This window comes from Sminthopsis crassicaudata, chromosome 4, assembly GCF_048593235.1.
Source record: "Sminthopsis crassicaudata isolate SCR6 chromosome 4, ASM4859323v1, whole genome shotgun sequence".
NCBI lineage: Eukaryota > Metazoa > Chordata > Mammalia > Dasyuromorphia > Dasyuridae > Sminthopsis > Sminthopsis crassicaudata.
The window spans coordinates 60,489,471-60,515,664 of NC_133620.1; the positions used below are offsets into that span (position 1 = coordinate 60,489,471).

The 26,194-nt window shown below is 36.8% G+C and overlaps 1 protein-coding gene across 3 annotated transcripts in view; it reads left to right on the top strand.

The window, feature by feature from the left end:
- Nucleotides 1-460: 460 nt before the first annotated feature.
- The window catches only part of SUCO (SUN domain containing ossification factor), an 86,475-nt gene continuing 60,741 nt past the window's right edge, over nucleotides 461-26,194 (top strand). For all 3 annotated transcript variants that reach the window (XR_012489006.1, XM_074308366.1, XM_074308367.1), the window contains exon 1: nucleotides 461-1,039. Coding sequence is in view for 2 of the 3 variants with exons in the window: in XM_074308366.1 (XP_074164467.1) it covers nucleotides 978-1,039 (62 nt within the window). In the remaining variant the exon portion in view is untranslated. The remainder of the gene's footprint in view (nucleotides 1,040-26,194) is intronic.

Consider the following 26,194-nt stretch of genomic DNA (forward strand, 5'->3'; position numbering starts at 1 on the left):
CTTCTTGCAAAATGAATTAGCAAAAAAAATTGTTCAGAAATCTACTAATTAGCAAAATGGAAATTGTTTTTGTTAAGTTTTTTCATATTCTTTGGGGATGAAGGGATACAAAGGGAGACGCGGAAACCGTGCATTCCAGCCGCTAGGAAATGGAGCGAGGATGTGAAGAAGAAAACTGCAACTCCCAGAAGGCTTTGCGCGGAAACTGAGGCGGTGTAGAGATGGACCGGACGTTATCAGAAAACGAGTGTCGAGTCCGAGGGTTCCAGGACTTCCTGAACTTGAACCAATAACTGAAGACGACGGAAGGGATTGGGCGGAGCGTGGATAACGTTTCCGACTGGATTCTTTGTTCCCTCCCCCGCCCCGCCCTCTCTCTGGGAGGAGTGGAGACGTAGCGAGGGGGCGTGGCCTCTGCCGAGGTTGGTGGAGGTGGGAGTGGAGGTGAGTGACGCGTCTCCTTCCAGCTCAGCGGCGCGTGAGGTGTCACGGCCGCGCTGGCGATTGGTTGCTGCGAGTGGCTTACGGAGCAGCCGTTGGTCGCGAGCAGCACGGAGCGAGGCTCGGGGCGGGCGGGGGGGATATGGGGCAGCGGCGGCGGTGGCGGCGGCTGGAAGAGGCGGGCGCGGGTGAGCCGGCGGCAACAGCGGCCCCAGCAGCAACAGCAGCCTCTGCCCCAGCAGCAGCAGCAGGAGCCCCCCGACGCCCCCTGCCCTGAGCTGCCCCTCAGTCCGTGCCTGTCAGTCCTCGGGAGAGGGCGGCGCGGGCGCAGTCCCCTCCCGCCTCTCCCGGCCGCTGGCGGCGTCGCCGCCCTCGGCACTCTCGGTCCCTTCCTCCGGCTCCTGCTCCTGCTCCGGCTCCAGCTCAGGCTCCGGCTCCGGCTCCGGCTCCGGCTCGGACTCCTCCATCTTGGCCCCGGCAGCCGAGGCTGCGGAGATGATGTGCCGCCTTCCGGCCGGGGGAAGAAGGAGGAGAAGATGAAGAAGTACCGGCGGGCCTTGGCCCTGGTTTCCTGCCTCTTCCTCTGCTCCCTGGTTTGGTGAGTGGCCCCAGCCCCACGCCTCGGACTGCCCCGAGAGCCTCCGAGCTCCCTCGGACTCGTCTGGCCACTGCGCGCTCCGCCCCGGCTGCCGAGATGCCGTGCGTGCATCTCCCGGGCTGGAGGCTTGCGGCGGGGGGAGGAGGTCCCTGGGGAGCGGCAGTCAGAAAGTGCTTCAGCGTGGCCACGGGCTCTGAAGCGTGGTGCCCAGAGACGGCTCGCGCACCTTGCCGGACATCCCAGGGGGCTCTGGTGGAGTTTGAAGGCCCCCTCCCAAAGCGGCCTCCCGAGCACTGCGTTCAGTTTTCCTTTGTGTGCCCTCTGCACAGTGCCTGGCACATAGTAGGCACTTAATAAGTCAGATTTGTTGGCTTGTCCACTCTCCGGATGGGAGGTTTAAAGATTAGAAGCTGTCACGGGTGTTAAATACGGGGCGGCCGGCGTTTTTATAGCGTTGGGCGATTTTGGGAAATCTTTGTTTACTTTCTGTCCTGAAAAGCTTTTCCAGTTCTGAAGTGACACTTGGCGCCCTGGGAAGGATCGGCGGCCTGTTAGTTGGCCGCTAAAGGAGTATTTTCAGAAGCATTCCTTAATGTTAATTTATGTGGCTTCACGTTTTCTGAGGACTCGAAACCCACTAAGTAATTTTTCTGGTTCCCATTACTCACACCCCCCTTTTATGATGTATGTTTGTGTGTATTGGATCAGATAAGATTCATAGGACCAAAGTCGGGAAACTTCATATTCTGGTCATCAAAGCCAATTCTTCCCATTTGCTGTTGAGGAAACTGAGATTCTAGGATTTTAAGTGACCCAAGGGCATTTGGTTCATCGATTTCAGTCGCCTCCTACCCTTTTTGACCCTGTTTGTGGTTTTCTTGCCAAGGATTTTGCCATTTCTTTCTCCAGCTCATTTTTACAGATGAGAGAACTGAGGAAAATAAATAGGGCTAATAAGTGTCTGAGGCTTGATTCGAACTCAGAAAGATGTCTTCTTAAGGCCAGGCCTGGTGCTCCATCCGCTGCTCCATCTAGCAGCTTCTGTCCAAGATCACTTAGCTATTAAACGGCTTCATGCTCAGAACTCTTTCTCTAATGCCCCATTGTGCTTGAATACTTCAGTGGCCTAGAGCTCATTAATTTTTGATATTTCCCCCATAGGTCACGACTCAGTCATGTCTTCTTACAATATAGCATCATTGGAAATATTGGCGATAAAAGATGAAATGAGAGCTTGCATGCATTGGTGTTATTGAGAAAATGATGTAGTTTCTGTAGTAAAGTTCTTTTGTTGTCTTCAGTTCCTAGCCCAGCACTATTTTGAAAGGTTTGTCCAAAATATTTTCATAAAGATTTCATTCAGTGGGCTTCTGATCTCAGGGCATCTCAAAATGTGGGCTATAGCAATTGTTCATCATCCATTTAGTTTTTCCTGTGTAGATTGTTAGACTGGTCTCTTTCGAGTAGCTGCAGATCTCACTGAAGAAGTCTTATATAGTATGTCTATGCATAGTATGGTATGCTGCTTTTTTCTTTGTATTACCCATCACATAGCAGTGTGCCTGATGCATAATAAATATTTAATAATTAATAAATAAATAAATTAATAAATGATTTCTGGATTCAACTACAAGTTTTTTCTGGTGTTCTTGGAAATCTTGCTCTATGCTTTTAACCCTTCCCAAAGAATTCAAAATGAGAAGGAAAGAAGGGAAGGAAGATGGGAGTGGGGAGGGGGGAGAGAAAACAGAAAGAGACAGAAAGAGCTATCAGTGAATATGGAAGATATTTCATAATGTAGGTCAGTAACAGTGTCAGGGTAAAAATACCATTAGTTGAATTGTTATTGGAAAAAAAAAAGCTAATATAATTTCTGAAAGATCATCATACATTTGTAAATTTTCTAATATTATTGGGAGTCTGAAATTTTTTGAATACTAAAAGGGTACAGAAAATGAAACAGAAAAAATTTCTGCTTGGGGAGTTGAAATAAAGAAAGAATAGAGAGTTGTCTTTTACTTTTTTACTCCAACTCTTCTTTAGCTTTTATTTGTTTATCAAAGTTTTAGTAGTTCTATATCTAGAAGTGTGCACTTTCCATTTAAAATCATTTATAGCCAACCCAGCCAGTTCATGAGCTGATTACCAGTTTGTGGGTTGTGTAGGCACTTTATTTTCTGTAAGTTTGCTATTCAATTACTACTGTCTTCTAAAACAGGTGGTTAGAAGAGTTGAAATTCAGTCCTCAGTTTTGATATGTTAACTAAACAAAAAAGCTTGAATAACTAAGGGAGTTATAACTAGAAGTCAAAATTATTCCAATCTTCTTCAGACTTAAGTTAATCATCCTCTCATTTTATGGGTAGTCTAGCATTGAATAAAGTCTTAGTTTCCTTTTTCTTTTGCCATTATTAAAATTTATTTCCTAAATGCACAAAAACTATAGTGAGAAGAGAGCTAGCTTGCAGGAGAAAAGTTGGCCTGGTGTTTAAGAACTGAGTTTTTTCAGTAATGCTGTTTAACATATTTCTGAAGTTTCCACTAAACTATAAAATATAATAGTTTTGAATTAAAATTTTAAATAAAGGCATAAAAATTTATTGGCATAAGAAAATACTTGGTAGGTTTTGAGATTTTTTTTTTTTGGATTGGCAAAATTGGGAGATACCAAGCAATTTGACCATCCTTTTATAGTAACCTTACAAATTACCCTATAAGCTTATAGAATATTTGAATAAAAGATTTGTTCAGATTATTATTCATTTTGTCTTGTTTGTCTCCCAATGTGTTTTTGAGAGAGAAGAAATATACAGTTTTGGTAAGGAAAAAAAAAAAAAAAGCAAAATGTTCCAAAACTTTTCCTGAGTTCAAAGAGAGAAACAGAATTGTCATTCCCAATAATATTCGTGGTTCTAGGATTGTGGGTTGCCAATGAAATCTCCAAAGAACTAGTCATTGGAGGACTTTGTACTTTCTGATGACAGCTTTGAAGGCATATAACAAATATTTCTCTTAGTAAATCTTATGTTCTTGGTTTTGTTTTGTTTTGTTTTTAATTTTCTATCTCTACCACTGATTTGATACATAAATTTGATACAATATTACCCATTGGGAGAAGTCATAGCACTTTCCCCCTAAAACTAATTTCATACAACAGTTTGCAGGAAAAAAATCTGTTTCCTCTCACAGAGAAATAGGTGTTAGAGACCCTCTCAACCTTCTTTATTTTATGAATAAGGTCCAGAAAGTTTGTAACTTAAACTTGATCACTCAGTTTTTCAAATTCCAGCCCTAAGAGCCATAATGTTTTAGAGAGAGATGGCTTTGTAGGGTAACCTTTTCTTTCTTTCCATTCTAGTTCTATTGAATTGCATTTTTTTTTTTTTTTGATGTATGGTATTCAGACAAGTATCCTTATTTATATACTTAAGTTTTGTATGAACCTAGTCTTCTTGGAAAGGCAACAAGATAGAGTGGTATTGGATTCAGTGTCTGAAGACTTGAATTCTGGATCCAGCTTTGACATTTATTTTTTTAATTAATTTTATAATTATAACATTTTTTTGATAGTACATATGCATAGGTAATTTTTTTTTTTTTATAACATTATCCCTTGTACTCCCTTCTGTTCCGAATTTTCCCCCCCCTTCCCTCCACCCCCTCCCCTAGATGGCAGGCATTCCCATACATATTAAATATCTTACAGTATATCCTAGGTACAATATATATGTACAGAACCGAATTTTTTTGTTGTTGTTGTTGTTGCAAAGGAAGAATTGTATTTGGAAGGTAAAAATAATCTGGGAAGAAAAACAAAAACAAAAAAATGCTCACAGTTTACACTCATTTCCCAGTGTTCCTTTTCTGGATGTAGCTGATTCTGTCCATCATTGGTCAATTGGAATTGGATTAGCTCTTCTCTATGTTGAAGATATCCACTTCCATCAGAATACATCCTCATACAGTATCATTGTTGAAGTGTATAATGATCTTCTAGTTCTGATCATTTCACTCAGCATCAGTTGATGTAAGTCTCTCCAAGCCTCTCTGTATTCCTCCTGTTGGTCATTTTTTACAGAACAATAATATTCTATAACATTTATATACCATAATTTACCCAACCATTTGATGGACATTCATTCATTTTCCAGTTTCTAGCCACTACAAAAAGGGCTGCCACAAACATTTTGGCACATACAGGTCCCTTTCCCTTCTTTAGTATTTCCTTGGAATATAAGCTGGGTCAAAGGGTATGCACATTTTGATAACTTTCTGGTCATAATTCCAGATTGCTCTTCAGAATGGTTGGATTCTTTCACAACTGTGAAAAAATACACAGGTGTGTAATGATATTTCAGAGTTGTCTTAATTTGCATTTCTCTGATCAATAGTGATTTGGAACACTCTTTCATGAGTGGAAATAGTTTTAATTTCATCATCTGAAAATTGTTCATATCCTGACCATTTATCAATTGGAGAATGGCTTGATTTCTTAAAAATTAAAGTCAATTCTCTATATATTTTGGAGATGAGGTCTTTATCAGAACTTTTAATTGTAAAAATGTTTTCCCAATTTGTTACTTCCCTTCTAATCTTGTTTGCATCAGTTTTGTTTGTGCAAAACCTTTTTAATTTGATGTAATCAAAATTTTCTATTTTGTGATCAATAATGATCTCTAGTTCTCCTTTGGACACAAATTCCTTCCTTCTCCACAAGTCTGAGAGGTAAACTATCCTATGTTCCTCTAATTTATTTATGATCTCGTTTTTTATACCTAAATCTTGGACCCATTTTGATCTTATCTTAGTATGTGGTGTTAAATGTGAGTCCATGCCTAGTTTCTGCCATACTAATTTCCAGTTTTCCCAGCAGTTTTTGTCAAGTAATGAATCCTTATCCCAAAAGTTGGGATCTTTGGGTTTGTCAAACACTAGATTGCTATTTTTATTCACTGTCTTGCCCTGTAAACCTAATTTATTCCACTGATCAATTAGTCTATTTCTTAGCCAATACCAAATGGTTTTGGTGATTGTTCCTTTATAATATAGTTCTAGATCAGGTACAGCTAGACCACCTTCATTTAATTTTTTTTTTCATTACTTCCCTTGAAATTCTCGACCTTTTGTTGTTCCATATGAATTCTGTTGTTATTTTTTCTAGGTCATTAAAATAGTTTCTTGGGAGTCTGATTGGTATAGCACTAAATAAATAGATTAGTTTAGGGTTTGGCATTTATTAATTGTGTGATTATAGGAAAATTACTTAATTTATCATCTATCTCACAATAATTATTAGGAAAGAGTTTTGTAAGCCCAAAAGGTAATATATAAATGTGAGCTATTATGACAATCTTAACTCTTTCCCCTCCTCTTTTTCCCCCCCTTCATATAGAATTTTCAGTTTTCTGTAGTCTCAAAACTTTATTAGGGATTTATTAGTTGTAGGCAGAGAATCCTGTGTGTGTGTACATTTTAAAATTGATATCTTCCTGTGTCATAGGATAAATATTTTAGATTGGAAGAATATTAGAGACTGTTAAATCCAGTCCCTTCATCTTATTATTATTAGGGAAACTGAGGCCCAAGTAGGGGAAAATACTTGAGAGTTACTCAGGTAGTTATTCATACCCATCATACTAAAACATCATCTAATTCCAAATCTAGGATTCTTTTCATTAGAAATCAAAAATTTGCTTGCCACTTTTAGGTTGTTTTTAAGTTTTATTTATTTATTTATTTTTAGAGCTTTCTGTCTCATGACTATGATGTTTAACTAGCCAGAATTTGCAACTTATTCTTTTCACTTATTTTTGTAAAGATACTAAATAAGGGAATATGGGCTGGACCTGTGATTTCATTACTAGTGAAAATACAGTGTATTCTAAGCAATTTATAGTCTTAAATTACCTATAGTTCCGAGAGACTAAATGATAAATTTTCATAGGGTCACTATGGGCAAAAGTAGGACTTGAACCCCACATCTTCCTGGTTTCGAAGCTGACTACTACCATCCTGCTAAATAAATATCCAAATCCTTAGCCTTTTTGAAAATATTTATTTTTGTCCTTTGATTTTTGCTTTTAAATCAGTTGGCTGTTGAGCATAATATATCACCAGCAATCTCATGGTACTTGAATTATTGTCTTTTTTAGTGGACTTGATTAGGCTTTTTGAAAAGCTTAAATTGACTATATACCCGTATTTCCATTATTTGCTTGCCTTCTGTCTTTGAGAAGTCTCATAATCTAGTCAGATATCAAGATGTAAAATCATAGGGGAAAATAACTAGAAAATTAAAACAAAAAAATTGAATTTTTTGAGCTTTTCTTGGCTTTTTTTTTTTTTTAATGTGTAATTATATGATTAGGATGCCAAAAATAAGAGAGCTATTGAAACTTTTTTAAAAAAATACATCAAAGAGGACAAAAGGAAGGTCAGATGGAAGCAAACAAACAGAATAATTTTGTGGATAACATGTAGATTTTTTATATACTTTAATAAAAACAAGCAGTGTCAAATGAAAATTCCTAGTTGTTTTCTAAGTATAAACTTTTAAAAAATTCTTTTAGATGCTTTCTCTAGTCCAGGTGAGAGGTGTTAAGAGCTCAAGCTAGAATAAAAGCACAAGTATGTGAATAAAGAGAAGATGGATGTGAGAAGTGGAATGGGTTAGACTTGGCAAATGCTTGGATATAATTGAATATTGGTTGAAGAAAAATGAGTGGAGCATGAATTGAGGAATGTGAACCTGAGTAACTGGAAAGAGATGGTATTCTGCTTAACTACTTTTTAAGGCTTTTTATATTTTACTCTCCCTTTTACCTACTCTTATGATCCAGGGATCTGGAGCATAGTAGTACTGACTTTTTTTGCTATTCTTTGTAGTCATTAGTCCATCTCTAGACTCAAATATGTCCTTCCCCTTCCTTCCCACCCTCTCTCTCTTTCTCCCCTCCCTCAGTCCCTCCTCCCCTTCCTTTTCTCAATAGTATTTTATTTTTTTCAAATACATGCAAAGATAGCTTTAAGTCCTTGCAGAACTTTGTTCCAAATTTTTCTCCCTCCTCTACTTCTTTTTGCCCCCAGAGAGCAAGCAGTTTTTCTAAATATGTTTATATATTTATCATGCTATGCAAAAACAAACAAAAACTGATCAAAAGGGGAAAAAAGCACCAGAAAGAAAAACAAGCAAACAACAAAAACAAAATGTGACTGTGCTTATATCTACATCAAATCACATTCAGTCTCCATAGTTCTTTCTCTGGATGTGGATGGCAGTTTACATCCCAAGTCTATTGGAATGGCCTTGAAAAGATCCAAGATATTGTGTACAATATTCTCTTGGTTCTGCTCATTTCACTTGGCATCAAACACATTATCCTGGCTTTTCTCCATGCCTGGAAAGCTCTCCCTCTTTACCTTCACCTCTTGAGATTTTTCAAATCTCAGCTAAAGTTTCTCCTTCTGCAAAAAGCTTTTCTTGATTCCCTCTTAAGGAAAGCATTAACTTTCCTTCTCAAATTGTCTAATTAGATAAATAGATACATGTGTAGATGTATCTATAGATCTATATCTTATGTGTACATAGTTGGTTCCCATATTAGATTTTGAGCCCCTTGAAGGCAGGAGCTCTTTTACTTCTCTGTATTCTCAATGTTTGGCACAGTGGCTGGCACATAGAGACTTAATAAATGCTTCTTGACTTGACAATACCAGATCAGTTTTAAAAAGGAACATTACTTTGAGAGAATAGTAATGAATCCAATCTTAGTGTATAATTGAAGATGCTAGTTGAAAATGGCCAAGGAGAATAGTGGTTCCTTCAATCATAGTATGGAAGTTAAGAACAGAAAGAGGATTTGGTTGGGAGGAAAGATGGCGAGTTCATTTTGAAAATGTTGTGTTTGAGTTGTCTTATATACAGTTGGAATTGGGAGATTGCAGAGAAGTCAGCACTGGGTAAGTAGATTTGAGAAGCAAAGACATGATAATTAAATCCAATGTTATTCATCATGAATTGGAATAGAAGAAGAGGGCCCAAAATAGCCATGATTATTGATCATGACCTCTGGATAAAGATCAATAAAGGAAACCTAGAAAGGAAACCAAGAAAGAGCTGTCAGGAGAATCAAGGCAGAGAAGAAAATTTAGAGAAAAGAGAGTAGCAAAAAGGAAGTGGCTTTAGTTTAGTGTTGAAGGTTACCAAAAAAGTGTGAAAATAGAGAAAAGGCCATCAGATATGGCAATTAGGAGATGGAACTTTGGAGAGAACCTTAGAGTGAATTTATTGCTGAACATAGGAAATGAATGAGTAGTCCTGAAGGTTGAAAGAAGAGGGGGGAGAAAGAGAGAAAAAATAAATCAGTATTAAAATTATTCTTCTTTCCCATTTTCAGAAACTATACCAAGCATTTAATTATCTTATTTGACCCTCACAACATCCCTTTGTTGTTCAGTCGTTTTCAGACATGTCCAATTTGAGGTTTCTTGGCAAAGATACTGCCATGGTTTGCTTTTTCTTTCTGCCTATTTTACACATGAGGAAGTTGAGGCAGTTACGTGACTTGCCCAGGAACACATAGCTAATAAGTATCTAAAGCTAGATTTGAACTTAGGTTTTCCTGACTCTGGGCTCAGCATTTTATTCACTAAAATGCAGAGAGGTCAAGAAGGTTGAAGATTGAAAAGAGGCCATAGGATTTGACAAATAAAAGATCCTTGGTCACTGGTCACTGGTCACTTTGGAGAAAGTTTCAATTGAGTGAAATTGGAAGACTACAGAAGACTGAGAAGTGAAAGATATCCATTAATTGAAAAATGACAACAAATAAATGTGATGGAATACAGTTAAACCATAATTTTTTTTTTAAAGTTACAAATTTAGAGAATCCTAGAAGATGTGAATGAACTGATATAGAAGGAAAAAAAACACTAGAACAATTTGCACAGCGATCACAATGTAAAGGAAAACAGTTTTGAAAGACTACAGTTCTGATTGGTATAGCTATTGATCATTCATGACCTTATAAGACTAATGATCAAGCATGCTATTAGTTGATATATTAGGGATATATAAAAGACAGACATTTTCAGATGTGGTCAATATGTTGATTTGTTTTGCTTGATTATATTTGTTACAAGAAAGGCTTCTGGGGCAGTTAGATGGCACAGTGGATAGAGCACTGGTCCTGAAATCAGAAGGATTCTGAGTTCAAATTAGATCTCAGACACTTAACATTTCCTAGCTGTATGATCCTGGGCAAGGCACTTAAATAGCCTGGCAAAGAAGAAAGAAAAAGACTCCTATTTTGGTAATGGAAGGATTGAATACATAAAACATTTTAAAAGCACATAGAAAAGAAAAAGAGAAGCCTGTTCAAACTAGGTCACCATATCACTACTATGTTAAATATATGTTTTTATTTTTTATTTTTATTTTTTGGATATGAATATAATTAAAAAAAAAAACAGGCTCATGGTTTCATATGCTGCCTGTGTTCTTTGTATATTGAAATGTTCATGTTTAGGTACATAATAAAAATGAAATGTAAATAAAAAATTGTGAGAGGAGGCAAGGAATTTGTATGCTCATTCCAGATATTGGACTGTAAAAAAAAGGAGAAATAGATTATATAGGATAATATAAAGTCTAGGGTTTTTTTTTTTTTTTTTTTTTTTGTTTTTAGAATGAAGGAAAATGGGACGGGCCAGTAGATAGGGAAAAGAGGGAAAGAGAATGATTGTGTATGTTGGGGGATGGGGGAGTGTAGGCTATTTAAAGGGTTGTACTAGTTTTATTTGTTGGCAGGGCTATATGTCAACCATATAAATTTGTATAAAATGTTTTTGTGTTCATAACAACTTACATTTTGTATAGTCCTTTAAAAAGCATTTAGCTTCCCATTTGATAGCTGACATTTAAGTAGTACTTTAGCATTTTCCAATTGTTTTACATATCATAGGTACATTGAAATAGTCCCTGTTTTATAGATGAGGAAATTGGTTCTCAGACCACTTTCCTGTGGTCCCACAGCTAATAATTGGAGCAGGAATTTGAACCCAGATCTTTTGATTCCAAGTTATTTGCTCTGATAAAACCTAGATTGAGATCAGGCCTGAAATCATCCTTAGCATTGTTTTTGCTATTAATGTAGCTGTTCAAAAGCAGGGAGGGTTAAGATTAAAGGCTGGTGGGTTAATAATTATAGAACCAGAAGGAATCTTCACAGCACCTGGCCCACCCCCTGTCCTATTAGAAGAAGAATGCTCTCAACCAGAGTTCACACAGCTAAGAAGCAGAGATTATCCCAAGGATCTCCTGACTCCTATTTCTGAAGCACCTTAAGGTTTGGAGATCATCTATCTAGTCTAATACTCTAGTTTTATAGAAAATAGAAAAAGAGAATTTTCCCCTTCCTCCTCCCCTTAGAACAGATGCTAATACATAAACTATAATTTTCCTTATATGAGATGCTTGTTTATAAAATCATCATTAGGATAAGGAGAGATGGTTTCTTGTTCCTTGAAATGATGATTGTTGTCATTTTATGCATGGGAGAAGAACTTCGACAACTTTTTGCTTCATGTTCCACTTTCAGTGAGATTGTACTGCCGGAGTGGACTAAGGGCTGACTAGTCCAGATTCTTGTTTTACATGTGAGAGCCAGGAGGGTAGGTAGGTGATTGCTTACCACCAAACCAATGGGAGAAGTGGCAAGATATAAACCCAAAGCTTCTGGCTTCAAAGTGGATGCTTTCTTTGTTGTGCTCTTCTGTCTTAACTTCACAATGTTCAATATGCATGTGATATAGGCATCTAGCCTATAGTTATTGAACAAAGATAAAATACTGAACTTCAGCAGATAAATGTTTCCAGATAATCAAGGAATATTATGAGTATTTATACAATCTTTAGCTTCATCTTTCACTCCTCTGTTATGTGTACGGAGAAAGGGACTCTGCAAAATTAAGAACCTTTTTTTGTATTTTTCTGTCTCTTTCATGGGACAAAGACAAAATACTTGGCAGCTATGATTTTCTCTTTTGTAATATTGTAAGAATGCTGAATTTGGAGTCACTCAGCAAGCATTTGTTAAAATCCTTACTCTCCTTGCCAGAAACTATATTACACTCTGGGGAGATAAAGAAATACTCTGTTAGAAGTTTCTATTTCTTGTTTCTTTTCTTTTCTTTCCTTTTCTTTTTCTTTTCTTTTTTTTTTTAATTTTTTTTTTTTTTTAACTGAGGCTGGGGTTAAGTGACTTGCCCAGGGTCACACAGCTAGGAAGTGTTAAGTGTTTGAGACCAGATTTGAACTCGGGTCCTCCTGAATTCAGGGCTGGTGCTCTATCCACTTTGCCATCTAGCTGCCCTGTTTATTTTCAAAAATGAATTTTTATATTTTTAAGAAATTGCTTAATTACCTTTTATCTATTATTATTCCTTTCCCACTCCCAGAGAGTTATCCCTTGTAACAAAACTTTTTTTAGAAAAATAAATAAAAGAGGAAAAGAGAAAACCACAGAACTGATCAGTACATTAAAAAAAAAACCAATTATTGTATGCAATATTTCATACCCATTGGATCCCCTACTTCTAAGAGGTTAGAAAGAAATGAAGTATCATGGCAGCTAAGGGGCACAGGGGATAGAGCACCAGCCCTGAAGTCAGGAGAACCTGAGTTCAAATCGGGTCTCAGACACTTATCATTTCTTAGCTGTATGACCCTGGGCAAGTCACTTAACCCCAATTGCCACAGCAACAAAAGAAATGAGGTGTCTTCTAGTTATTCTTTAGAGCCACACCTTTTAAAAAAATAGTTTTGCAACAAGCATCTTTGTTTTATAGTGATATTTATGTTCATACGTAGTTTTCCTGACTTTGTGTATACCACTTTACATCAATTCTTGGCTTGTATAAACTAGGTCACCATATGACTGCTATGTTAAATATGTTTTTATTTTTTATTTTTGATATAAATATAATTTAAGTTCATAATAAAAATCATAAAACACAAGTTTTATATCAATTCTTAAGTTGCATTATGTGTCTTCGTATTTATCTTTTCTCACCAGCACAGTGATGTCCTTTTACATTCTCTTACTACAGTCTGTGCAGTCATTTCCCATAAGGTGGAGATCCTCTCTTGTTTGCTTTGCTTCTACAAAAAAAAAGTACTGCCATAAATATTTTACTACTGTAGATCACCCTCTCATTTTCTTCTGAATGCTTTCTCTTTAGGTTTTGGTGATACTGTTCCCTTATGGTACCCTTCCTAGGCGATTGTGCTTCTTCGGCTCCTAGTCTGGATCTTTAGTCTTTCATTGGTTCTTTCCCAGGGCTGTGTGTCCTGAGCTCTTTATCTTACAACCTGGTGCCTTTCCATTTTTCCATTCTTGTTACAATGTAATATCCCCTCTGTGTATCCACAAGATTGCAGAAATCATCTGTTTATTCTCCAAGTAAAACTGTGACCACTCTCTGCTGACTCTGGCCACCCTTTTAGCCTGTTCGTTTTGTTTGTACATAATTGTTTTCATGTAATCTTTCTGGGGGTAAGAACCAGCCTTTAGCTCAGTATTTTGTCCTTCTGTATACATTTAAACTTAGGCGTTTATTGTTGGTTGAACAATGGAGCCTTTTTTTTTGTTTTTGTTTTTGTTTTTGTTTTTGTTTTTGTTTTTGTTTTTGTTTTTGTTTTTGTTATTGATCTTTAGCTCCATGCTTAGCTCTGGAATCTCTGGATCAAAATCATATTAGCCACTTTATTTGCATAATTCCTGCAACATTCATTATCTGTCCTACCATATTCTTTAAAACTTTGACAGTTGTCATCTTTTGTCATCTTTGACAGTTTGTTGTGAGGTGAAACCTTAAGATTGTTCTGATTTGCTTTGATTTTCTCCTATTATTGTAAGATCTTAAAATGGGAGTCCGGAGACATTGGCTTCTATCAGAATGGAAAGGTTTTAGACTGGTCCAAGTGACAAATCATGTTTGTCCAGCCATGATGAGGTCTAAGAATAGGATTTTTGTGGAATAAGTAACTATTTAACTTTACTTAAAATCCTCAGATTTTCTGCTTGTGCCAAATATACCCATTCTATTTGATTCACTATGTTCTGTATTATTTACAACTATAGTTAAAGTATGTCTAAACATAATAGATTCTAGTAAGCTAAAGTATGCAGTATTTTTACTCCTAACTTAGAAATTATTCCATTACTCCCCATCCTCAGCCTGTTTCTCTGCATGTCACTTAAAAGTTTATTTTCTACAAAGAAGAATTATGCTTGTTTGTTGTTACAATAGTAAAAAACAATAGCTTGCATTGATTTAGCACTTTACAATTTACAAAAGTTCTTCAGTTTCCTGTTATATAAAGTAGGAAGAGTAGTGCTTACAAAACACCTTGCAAAACTTGGAGAGAATTGTCTGGAACAGAGATATCCTGCAGTAAAGCCTAAACCTGTTAAAAAAAAAAAAAAGAAAAGAAAAGAAAAGAAAACTTTCTGGATTATCACAGGATTGTATAGAAATAAAAGTAGATGCAGTTAGTGATTGTTTTTTTGAAAGTTGCTCCATGAATTCTGTAAATTATTTTTTGTAGAACCTACTTTCCCAGTTATGTTAACCCAGTTGGACTAGTGAATTCTTATGAGTAATCTGACATCCATACTTATGAAATTTTTGCCTCATAAAAATTTTGTTTCTCCATCTTTAAATAGACAGGTTGATATTTATCCAACTTAAATCTTGGAGACAAATTAGTTATTACTTGAAAAAATGATTTTAAAATGCATTTTTTGCAACCTAAACTCAATTGTTGAGTTTCTAACTCATAATTTAATTTTTAAAGAAGTTTTGGGCAGTCATAATAAGACTACCACAAATTATAGGACTCAAGGGAGTGGAAGATATTCTTTTGAGAATTTGCAATAGAAATATGTTAATTCTTACAACTAACTTTTTTTAAAATTTTTTTTAATTTAATTTTTATTTTATTTTATAATTATAACTTTTTTTTTTGACAGTACATATGCATGGGTAATTTTTTATAACATTATCCCTTGCACTTACTTCTGTTCAGATTTTTTCCCTTCCTCCCCCAACCCCCTCCCCGAGATGGCAGGCAGTCTTATACATGTTAAATATATTACAATATATTCTAGATACAATATATGTGTGTAGAACCGAATTTCTTGTTGCATAGGAAGAATTGGATTCAGAAGGTAAAAATAACAGTTTACACTCATTTCCCAGTGTTCCTTTTCTGGATGTAGCTGATTCTGTCCATTATTAATCAATTGGAATTGGATTAGCTCTTCTCTATGTTGAAGATATCCACTTCCATCAGCATACATCCTCATACATTTTCATTGTTGAAGTGTATAATGATCTTCTGGTTCTGCTTGTTTCACTTAGCATCAGTTGATGTAAGTCTCTCCAAGCCTCTCTGTATTTCTCCTGTTGGTTATTTCTTACAGAACAATAATATTACATAACATTCATATACCATAATTTACACAACCATTCCCCATTTGATGGACATTCATTCATCTTCCAGCTTCTAGCCACTATGAAAAGGGCTGCCACACACATTTTGGCACATACAGGTCCCTTTCCCTTCTTTAGTATTTCCTTGGGATATAAGCCCAGTAGTAGTATGGCTGGGTCAAAGGGTATGCACATTTTGATAACTTTTTGGGCATAATTCCAGATTGCTCTCTAGAATGGTTGGATTCTTTCACAACTCCACCAACAATGCATCAGTGTCCCAGTTTTCCCACAGCCCCTCCAACATTCATCTTTATTTATTCCTGTCATCTTAGCCAATCTGACAGGTGTGTAATGATATCTCAAGAGTTGTCTTAATTTGTATTTCTCTGATCAATAGTGATTTGGAACACTCTTTCATATGAGTGGAAATAGTTTTAATTTCATCATCTGAAAATTGTCTGTTCATATCCTTTGACCATTTATCAATTGGAGAATGGCTTGATTTCTTATAAATTAAAGTCAATTCTCTGTATATTTTGGAGATGAGGCCTTTATCAGAACCTTTAACTGTAAAAATGTTTTCCCAATTTGTTACTTCCCTTCTAATCTTGTTTGCATCAGTTTTGTTTGTGCAGAACCTTTTTAATTTGATGTAATCAAAATTTTCTATTTTGTGATCAATAATGGTCTCTAGTTCTCCCTTGGACACAAACTCCTTCCTCCTCAAGTCTGAGAGGTAAACCATCCCATGTTCCTCCAATTTATTTATGATTTCGTTCTTTATGCCTAAATCTTGGACCCATTTTGATCTAATCTTAATATGTGGTGTTAAATGTGGGTCCATGCCTAGTTTCTGCCATACTAATTTCCAGTTTTCCCAGCAGTTTTTGTCAAATAATGAATTCTTATCCCAAAATTTGGGATCTTTGGGTTTGTCAAACACTAAATTGCTATTTTTATTCACTATCTTGCCCTGTGAACCTAACCTATGCCACTGATCAACTAGTCTATTTCTTAGCCAATACCAAATGGTTTTGGTGACTGTTGCTTTATAATATAGTTCTAGATCAGGTACAGCTAGGCCACCTTCACTTAATTTTTTTTTCATTACTTCCCTTGAAATTCTCGACCTTTTGTTGTTCCATATGAATTCTGTTGTTATTTTTTCTAGGTCATTAAAATAGTTTCTTGGGAGTCTGATTGGTATAGCACTAAATAAATAGATTAGTTTAGGGAGTATTGTCATCTTAATTATATTCGCTCGGCCTATCCAAGAGCACTGAATGTCTTTCCAATTATTTAAATCTGACTTTATTTTTGTGGCAAGTGTTTTGTAATTTTGCTCATATAATTCCTGACTCTCCTTTGGTACATATATTCCCAAATATTTTATACTATCGACTGTTATTTTGAATGGAATTTCTCTTTGTATCTCTTGCTCTTGGATTGTGTTGGTAATGTATAAAAATGCTGAGGATTTTTGAACTTGTTTTATGAATGAATATCAATTATAGAGCAGTGGCTCCTTTCTGCTTTAGGTTTTTCTGTTTTCATAATTAAGTGAATTTTAAAAAACCTTGATTTCCCCCCCCCCCTTCTGTATATACATAATACCTTTTGTTTTATGAATGAATATCAATTATAGAGCAGTGGCTCCTTTCTGCTTTAGGTTTTTCTGTTTTCATAATTAAGTGAATTTTAAAAAACCTTGATTTTCCCCCCCCCCTTCTGTATATACATAATACCTTTTAGCTACTTAATACTAACTTTGTCACTTTAAGATATTTTGTAATAGCCATGTATTACATAATATCCATGTATTATGTAATATGTAGTATCCATAACAAATATTACTTAAATTTCCTCCTCGTAATTATTTTGATGTTAATAAGAATGCATTTTTTTTTTTTATTCCACAGATATCTCTTGGTGCAAATTTATAATTTTGAAAGTAGTATATAGCTTAGTTGTCTGAATCTAGAGTTAGAATTCAAAAAGATTACTTGATCACTATGAATTTATTATTGAAGCATTACTAGGCTTTGTGAGGAGAAAAGAACGTATAAAACTTTTATCTGTCTCCTTCAGGAAGCTGATAATCTTATAGAGGAGTCAAAAATGATTTACGTGAAGAGGTGAATTATTTGAAACATATATAGTATTGTGAAGTGTTATAGTATGATAACTAGAATTGTCACAGAAGACTTGATGGAAATTGTAGACCTTCAGTTGGATCTTGAAAGTTAGGTAAGAAGTGGATAACTTTACAGGATAAAAGGTGTGCTATAGTCATAAGCTGATTTTTGAAGGTGAGAACTGAGTTTAGTGAAAAGTAGACATATATCAAAACTAGAGTGGAGTATATGCCATATACTGGACTTATATTTTGAAGCATGAGAATTGATAGACGGGGGTTGGATTAGTTTGTGAGGTGTCTTGAAAGTCCAAGTAAATGGGTATCTAGGTATGTATTGGGTACATTGTGCAGCCTAGAATCCAGAGAGCCTGAATTCAATCAGGCCTCAGACACTACATAGATCTGTGACTGAAAAAGTAACTTAACTTGTTTGCCTCAGTTTCTTTATCTTAAATTGGGAATAATAATAGCAGCTTCATCCTCAGGCTTTTGTAAAGATCAATGAGATAATAATTATGAAGTGTTTTACATGGTGCCTAACACATGGTAAGTGAGATATAAATGTTAGCTGCTATTATTATTGCGATGGTCCAGTCTAGCTCCTCTGAAGGGTTCAGAATAAGTCCTTAAATGCGAAGGTCCGGGCTAGCTCCTCTGAAGGGCTCAGAATAAGTCCTTGTCAGGATAAGCAAAAGTCCTTGTCCCACGTTGTGGATGCCAATATGTAACATGCTGTTGTCTCCAGAAGCTGCCTATCGCTCTCTGGGAGGAGATCTGCTGTGTCAACTCAAATCTCTCGGACAGATTCTTCTTCCTGTAGAGAACCATTGTCTCCAGACAGTTGCAGTCAACTCTGGTCCAGAGTAGTGACTTCCCTTTTTTATCTTCCCAGAGAATGGGCAGGGGATAATGCAAGGGCTTCTGGGAAAAATTACTTCAACCAATGAACTTGCTCCTCCTAAGCATGCAAGCTCTTCCCCAGAAATTCACAAGTAAAACCTCCCAGTCATGGCCGGAACTAGAGAATTGTCAAGTACCGACTTAGCACTTAGTAAGAACCTAATATCTCATGATCTCATTAGCACTTAGTAAGAACCTAACAATTATCATTATTATTATAGTTTAAAATTGAACTTATTCTTCAAAGTGTACTCTTCAGCATGAGCAGAAAATGACACTAGTGAAAGCAAAGTTTTGGGAAGATTACTATCAGTATGCAAGATGAATCAAATTTGGGTGAGACTACCAGTTCAAAGATCTTTTAGGATATTGAAATAGGCAAAGAGGAAGAGATTTAACTAGGGGAGTAGCAGTGGTACTGGTGGGGAAAGGACAAATTTGAGACAAGGGGGAAAAATACTGGAGCTGTCAATAAAGATGAGCAGATAGAGTGCAATCAACAGAGTGGTTTGGGAATTTGGAAACAGGTTCTGCTTGTTGAGGTCTGTCTCCTTTTAGCTTTTCTCCTCCCTCTTCTCCTTCTCCTATAACCTCAGATTTTCTTGATACCTTTTAGTCTTTATATCACAGTCATTTTTAGATAATTTTTTTTCCTGTTCCCTGAATTAAACTCTGACAATATGTGGAACATTCTGACTCTTTCTGACTGATACTGATTAGCTCTGAAACTGGGAAAGCATTCCAGTCTCTTTTCCTTGGTTTCTTTATTTGTAAAGTAAGATTGGACTAGATGATCTTTAAAGTCTATTTCAATTTGATATTCCTGTGATTTTATACTATAAGAGATGGAAAGGGATTAGTAAATAATGCCAAAATTTCTAGCCTAGAAGATACCCGAGAAAGACATGAGATATATGTAGGAAGTGAAACCATTGGAAATATTCCTTAGGAAATTTCTGTAGGAAATTTTGAACTCTGCAGAGTAGGTAAGAGTTAAGAACTAGTGATGAGAATTTGTAAGTCTTCTCCAGTTGCATGATAATTGCTGATTGAGGGAGTATAGAAAGGTTAAAACAGAATACCTATAGAAGTATTAGGGAGGAGAAGTTAGAGAAGAGTATGTGTGTAAAGGGGTAGGTGTGTGTGTGTGTGTGTGTGTGTGTGTGTGTGTGTGTGTGTGTGTGTGTGTGTGTGTGTAAGTACAGTGATTTAAGCCAATGTAGGAGTTCCAGGAAGGCATTAATAGTCATTGAAAGTATTGAATACCTTCTGTATGTCAAGAATTGGGTGCTAAGGATATAAACACAAAGAATAAAACTTAAGTTTATATTCTGAGTAGAAAGTCCCTATACAAATGTGCAGTATATATATATAAAATGAAACATACACATAAATGCTATGTAGTTAATTACAAAGTAGTTTGGAAAGTAGGTGAGAAGATCAGACAAGTTTTCATACAGAATATAGTGCTTGAATTTTATCTTAAAGAGAAAGACACTCCAAGGTGGAAGTAAATAAGTGAATAAGTGGGATGGACAGAGCAAAGTCTCACTCAGAGAGGGAAAGAGGCAAGGGAGATAAGGAGTCATGTGTAAAACCAGAAAAGGCCAGCAAAGTAAGAAAGAGAAGTAGGGGTCTGGCTCAGTAGAAATTGGATAAGCAACAGGCAAAAAGAAGCCATTGTAGTTGAGAAAGGAGAGAATAAGTGTTTATTAAACACCTGTTTATATATATATGTGTGTGTGTGTGTGTGTGTGTGTGTGTGTGTGTGAGTTATATGTTAGCAAGACACTGATAAACACTTTACAAACATTTGGTTCTCACAACAATCCTAGGAAGGTGTATTATTATTTTCTCCATTTTACAATTGAGCAAACTGAGACACACAGGTTAGGTGACTTGTTCCAGGGTCACATAGTGAGTAATATCTTGAAGCTAGATTTGGACTCACATCTTCCTGACTCCAGGCTTAGTACTCTAGTTCCTGTGCCATATCTATGTTTGCCAAAAATGATGGTGGCCTTGTGGAGAATGAATTGAAATGAAGACAGGCTTGAGTCAGGGATACTAGCTGCAAAATACTGCATTTATTACAATAATGTGAACCATAGAAGCTGCTGTGCAACTGGAGAGAAGGGGTCAGATGGTAGAGAAAACAGTTTTATTCAGAATATATCTTCATGTAGATAAACTGAAATTTTTTTTAACAGTTTAATTTCATTAATTTTAGCTTAAATGTTTTATTATTTATAGCTAGAAAAAACAATGCAGGCTTATTTAACTACTTAATTTTTATATTTCTGCATTTTAATTTTCCCCCCTTTTTTACATGATTCATTTGAAAAGTAAACATATGATGCAAGCAGCCAGTGAAATTGTGATTTCAGATTTTATTTTTCTTTGCTGAGGATTTTCAGTGGTTTATATTAAAAAATAATACAATGCAAAAATTGATTGTAATATTAATACAAACACAAAATAATTAAGAATTAAGAAGTAATAACCTATTGAATATTTAGTGCTATTTAGGCATATCTTTAACATTAATGTATTCTGAGAAAATAACTACTAAAGCCAAAACTGAGTGGGGAGAGGATTAGCTTAGTACACAATTTATTAAATAACCTTCTATGTGCAAAGCACTGTGATAGGGCTACAAAGAAAAATGTTTGAGTGTAAAGGAATTTATATTCTCCTAGAAGAGTTCAAAGTGTTGTAATTAGACTTAAAAAAAAAAAAAGACTTTTGTGGAAGAAATAGGAGTAGGATCACTGGAAATTCTCTATGGATGATGAGTGATTTTTTGATCAAGGAATGACATGGCCAGATCTTTGTTTGAGAAGATTGTTTTGGTCACTGAGAGGAGGAATCAGATATAGTCCCTCTGGCAGTAGCCCAGGTGATGGGTGCGTGAAAAATGGTGTATCTGTGGTGGCTATGTGAATAGAGAGAAGAGGATAATAATGTATAACTGGACTTTAACTGCCCCCCCCTCCTTTTCAGCCATGTCTAACTCTTTTGTGACCCCATTTGGGGTTTTCTTGGCAAAGATGGAGGAGTAGTATACCATTTTCTTCTCCAAGAACTGGACTTAGCAAGATTAGTTACATATCCAAAGTGAATAGAAGGGAAAAAGTCAGGAATGAAACTGAGGTTGTGAACTGGGTGACTGAAAGGATCAAAAGATAAAATTTTTAGCCCTATGTAAAAATGCTTATGAGGCATCTAGCTTAGAGATGTTTGGTAGACAGGGAGTGATCAGGAACTAGATTTTTGCTTTGACACTAGGGATAAAGGTATGTAGATATGGGAGTCATATGTAAAAGCTAATTGAATCTGTAATGAATCATCAAAAAAGAAGGTATTTTAGAAAAGAACAAGGATTAGAACAGTGTCCTAGCGGGACCCTTTGGTTGGGGAAAAGGATGCAGATCGTGAGGAGTGGTTACAGTGGTCACATTGAGAGAACACATCATGAAAACTGAAGGAGGTTAGAACTCAGAAAAGAGAAGAGTTCAATAATCATTAAGTATTTTATCAAGTGCCTTTGTGCCACGAACTGTGTTAAGGGTTAGGGGATACAAATACAAAAAAAGAAAATGTAGACTTTTTACATGACCCTGGGTTATAAGTATATAAAAGAGGTATAGAATCAAACATTTACTTATAATCATAATTTTATGACAACCCCCCCCCCCCCACACACACACACATTCGGTTACTAGACTCCATGTAGGCTTAAGAACCACAAGTTTATTCTTAAATAAATTGTGTTTTAGTGTCTTGGTTAGTTACTGTGTGGATTGAACTACTGAAGTCTTTTGAAGTTGCTTTCCTTTCTTAACATTTGATCATCATGTAAACATTTCATTTGGTTCTGCCCCCTTAGTCATGTTCAGTTTATACAAGTCTTTTTAACTTTCTCTGAAATCATGTTAGTTATTTCTTACAGCTCTGTAATATTCTATCATATTCATATACTACATATTAGCCATTTTCTCATTGATTTTGGCACTGATTCTAGTTCTTTTCTACAACAGAAGTGCTGCTACAGACAACACAAATGGTTATTATGGGTACAGCTCTAACACCACTATCATCATATGCAAGAAGCAAATAACTCTGCCCCCAGAAGCTTCTGTTGAAGAGCTGCTCCCTTCTTTCATAGTGACTAAATAAGGACTCTCCCTTAGCTTCATTCTGTGATTCTGAATTATTATAAAGCATCACCCAGGGGATCCTCTTTCTTCTAGGTAAATACACATACACCATATAAACATGTAGCAGTAGTTTCATCTCCGTGCTATTCAAAAACAAGACAAAACAACACCACATCTTGGTTTCCCAACTTGTTCACTGAACCATCTCAGAGGAAAAAGAATTTTGCCAATTGAGGGAGACCTGTATGGATCCCTCTCTAAGGCGAGAAGTCCAAGGGGATCCTGTGCTGAGGAAGGAATAAGAAGGGGCTAAAGACGAATCAACCTCCTTAAAAAACTGTTCAAAAACTCCATTTTTATTGGGCAATGCTTCTTCCTGGAGTCTGGATACAAAAAAACACTGGAAATGAGAACCCTTTTCCTTTCTGGGGTAGTACTGATTTGTTGTAGACATGGTTTGAGAGGGTGGATGCCAGATGAGGGTGTCAGAGGCATAATGATGCCATTGTTCAATAGTAGGGACAAATCTCTTGCTCTGAAATGAGAGTGCCATTTTAGGACAACACAGCATGCATGGCATCACCACTCAAATGTCCAAATTGACATTGGACTAACTCCACAACATTTGCTATTTGTGATTATTTAGCATATATATCTCTGATTATTGACTCCCCACAGCCAGCTATGTAGTGGGAGGCATGGGCAGAATACCTCCATTGATCTTGACCTAAAAGGAGAAGAGCTTTTGATTGGCTAGGCCTGTGCTTTCCAGGCCAAGAGACTCAGCCAGTCCTCTGGCCACTGCCCAGGAACTAATATAGAAGATTTTCATTGCTCCATCCCTCAACGTTCTCTCACATGGCTAGCCATGTAGTTTGGAGCCCAGCCAGTTGGCAGTGTTGCCAGTACCCTACTCCCCAAGGTTTCTCCTGTTACTCGATTAGTGGCTGCTGAAGTCCAGGTGCATATGGCTCTCTTGTTGCGCAGGCAGCCACCAGTCAGTCAGGCAAGAGGAGATGCGTAATTAGCCAAGTTCTTAGAGGTGGGAAGCCACTGGTCCAGCAGAGGCAGGCTCCTCAGGTCTGGCTTGGAAACTTCAGTCTTAGGCATGGTCACTGCCTGTTTTCTGAGGAACACGAACACCAGAGACACTCAGGCAAATATGATTTTATATCTTCTTGTGACTTGTGAGTGACTAGGTAAATGAGGGCCAGTAATATATCCAGGCTATGTGGGGAATGTGTATTCTTACAAATGGAGAGTCTAGGTTTCAATGGCTTATTCTGCTTAGAATCCTTCTAGATTTTTTTCACCTGCTATGTTTTCCAAAGTTCGTCTGAGCAGGATGGACCCTAGATTCTCTCAGGGTTAATTTCCCACTTCTCATCCCTTGTGTAGGGCACTTGGGTCTAGGGCCTCTGCCACTATGTTCTCATCTGTCCTGGTCATCACTATACTGACCTTGGGGAATAAGGCCTCTTTCAGGTTTCTGTCCATTATAATGTGGCCATTTGAAGGAGAATTCAGGTAGCCTTGAGGAAAGATGGTGAAAATATGTTGTATTCTTTCACAGGTGAAACCAAAACTGTTCCTGAGTAGTCTCAGTCACAGTAGTGGGTGGGTGGGTAGGGGAAGCATTGACAAGATTAATATCCCTATATCACTTAACATAGCCTGGCCAACCTGATCTATAATGCTGACCAGATCAGAAATAGCTGTAGAGATAAGCAGAATGGCTTTGTTCAGCTCCATGTAGTCCAGTGCAATCTGCCATGTACCATTTACTTCCCTCACTGCTAATACAGAGCTTCCTCTATCTCTATCTCTAGAGAGTAATTATCTTTTCTTTGGCAGGCCTTGGTGAAAGGCACCTATGTATAATCTATCATACCCATTTTCTTTGGAAAATTTACCCTCTGCATGCACTGCAAGGGTCCATCTTGGTCACCAAAAAAGAGCATTCCCTCCTTGGGGCTCTGACAGAATTGACTTTGTGAAAGGAATACTTAGATTTTCCCTACATTTTGAAAGTCCACAGCAGAAAGACTGTTGACACTGACTTCATTATATCCAGATCTCTTGAACCATTGCTTCAGGGACTCCTCAGGTTTCCCTTTGAACTTCTCTTCAAACAACAGCAACAGTAGCAAAAACTACCTCACTTCCTTGGGGGGAGAGGGTCTGTTCATAACTTGCTCTCTGAGCAGGGAATTATACTCTGGTTGGGAATTTTTTTTTCCCTTCCAAGTCTTTTAACAAGATTCTTGACTCTTCTTTCAACAAAAACCAGAACTTCTGAGTCAGAGATTATAGGGTGAATTCCTGTTTAGGGCATCTAGTTACTGAATGCACTAATCCACTTTTATTTTTTGTCTTAACTGTGCTGACTGTCCAGTTTGTACTACAGTCAAGAACTTCCCGGGAATTGGGGCCTACGCATTTTCTTTGCCATTTTGGGTAGGCTCCTTTTTCACTGCCTGAACTGATCCTTCCTTGCCTGTGAGTCTACTGCCAGTCCCACAGAGGACTCCTTATATATAACAAGAAAGATTTTGGTGACAGGGACACAGGCATTGTCCTGTCCTCTGCTTATATTTGTAGGACTTTATCCCAACTCAACTGTCACAAAACAGTTGGCCAAAAGGCCATCTCTTGTCTATCAGAGGTTGTAGGTACAGCTCTAACAACAGCGCACCGTCTTATTAATTCATGTTCAACATTGGGATGAAATGAAGTACTTGTAAGTCACTGAACAAAATGAGGCTTTGTCGTAACACTGTAAAAATATGCAACAAAGAGTGTCATGTAGTCCTACTCATCTCCATCAGTAAGTAATGATACTATATTTCAGTATTTCATCCCATTTGTAAATGTCTAATTCCAGAACAATTCTGCTTCTTAGTATAGCAATGTATTCACCATAATTCTAAGTCCTGTTGCAAGTAAAAAGAAAATTCTTCCAACAATTTTTTGATAGATTTTTTTTTTAATAGTCTGAAGATGTACAAATCTTGGCAGATTTACGCAGATTTTTAAAAGGATTTTAATATGTCTTTACATGAATATGTGAGCTTTATAAGTCCAAATTACCTGGCACCATTGCTTTGTTCATTAGCAGTGGTTAAAAGCTGGTGGGTTTTGGTTTTGGGTTTTTTTGGGGACTAATTTCTCAATTCTTTTGATATTTACATATCTCTTTAAGCCGTGGATTAAGCTGTAATTGAAGATTTAAAGGTAAGAAGAGATAATCAAAGCTACTTTAGGCAAGTCAGTAAATAGATTGAGCCCTAGACCTAGAGTCAGGAATATCTGAGTTTAAATGAAGCCTTAAACACTAGCAGGGTGACCCTGGATAAATCACTTAGCAACCCTTATTTTTGTGAGGATCAAAGGAAGTAATATTTGTAAAGCTCTTAGCACAGTGCTTGGAATATAGCCAGCACTTAATAAAATTGTTTT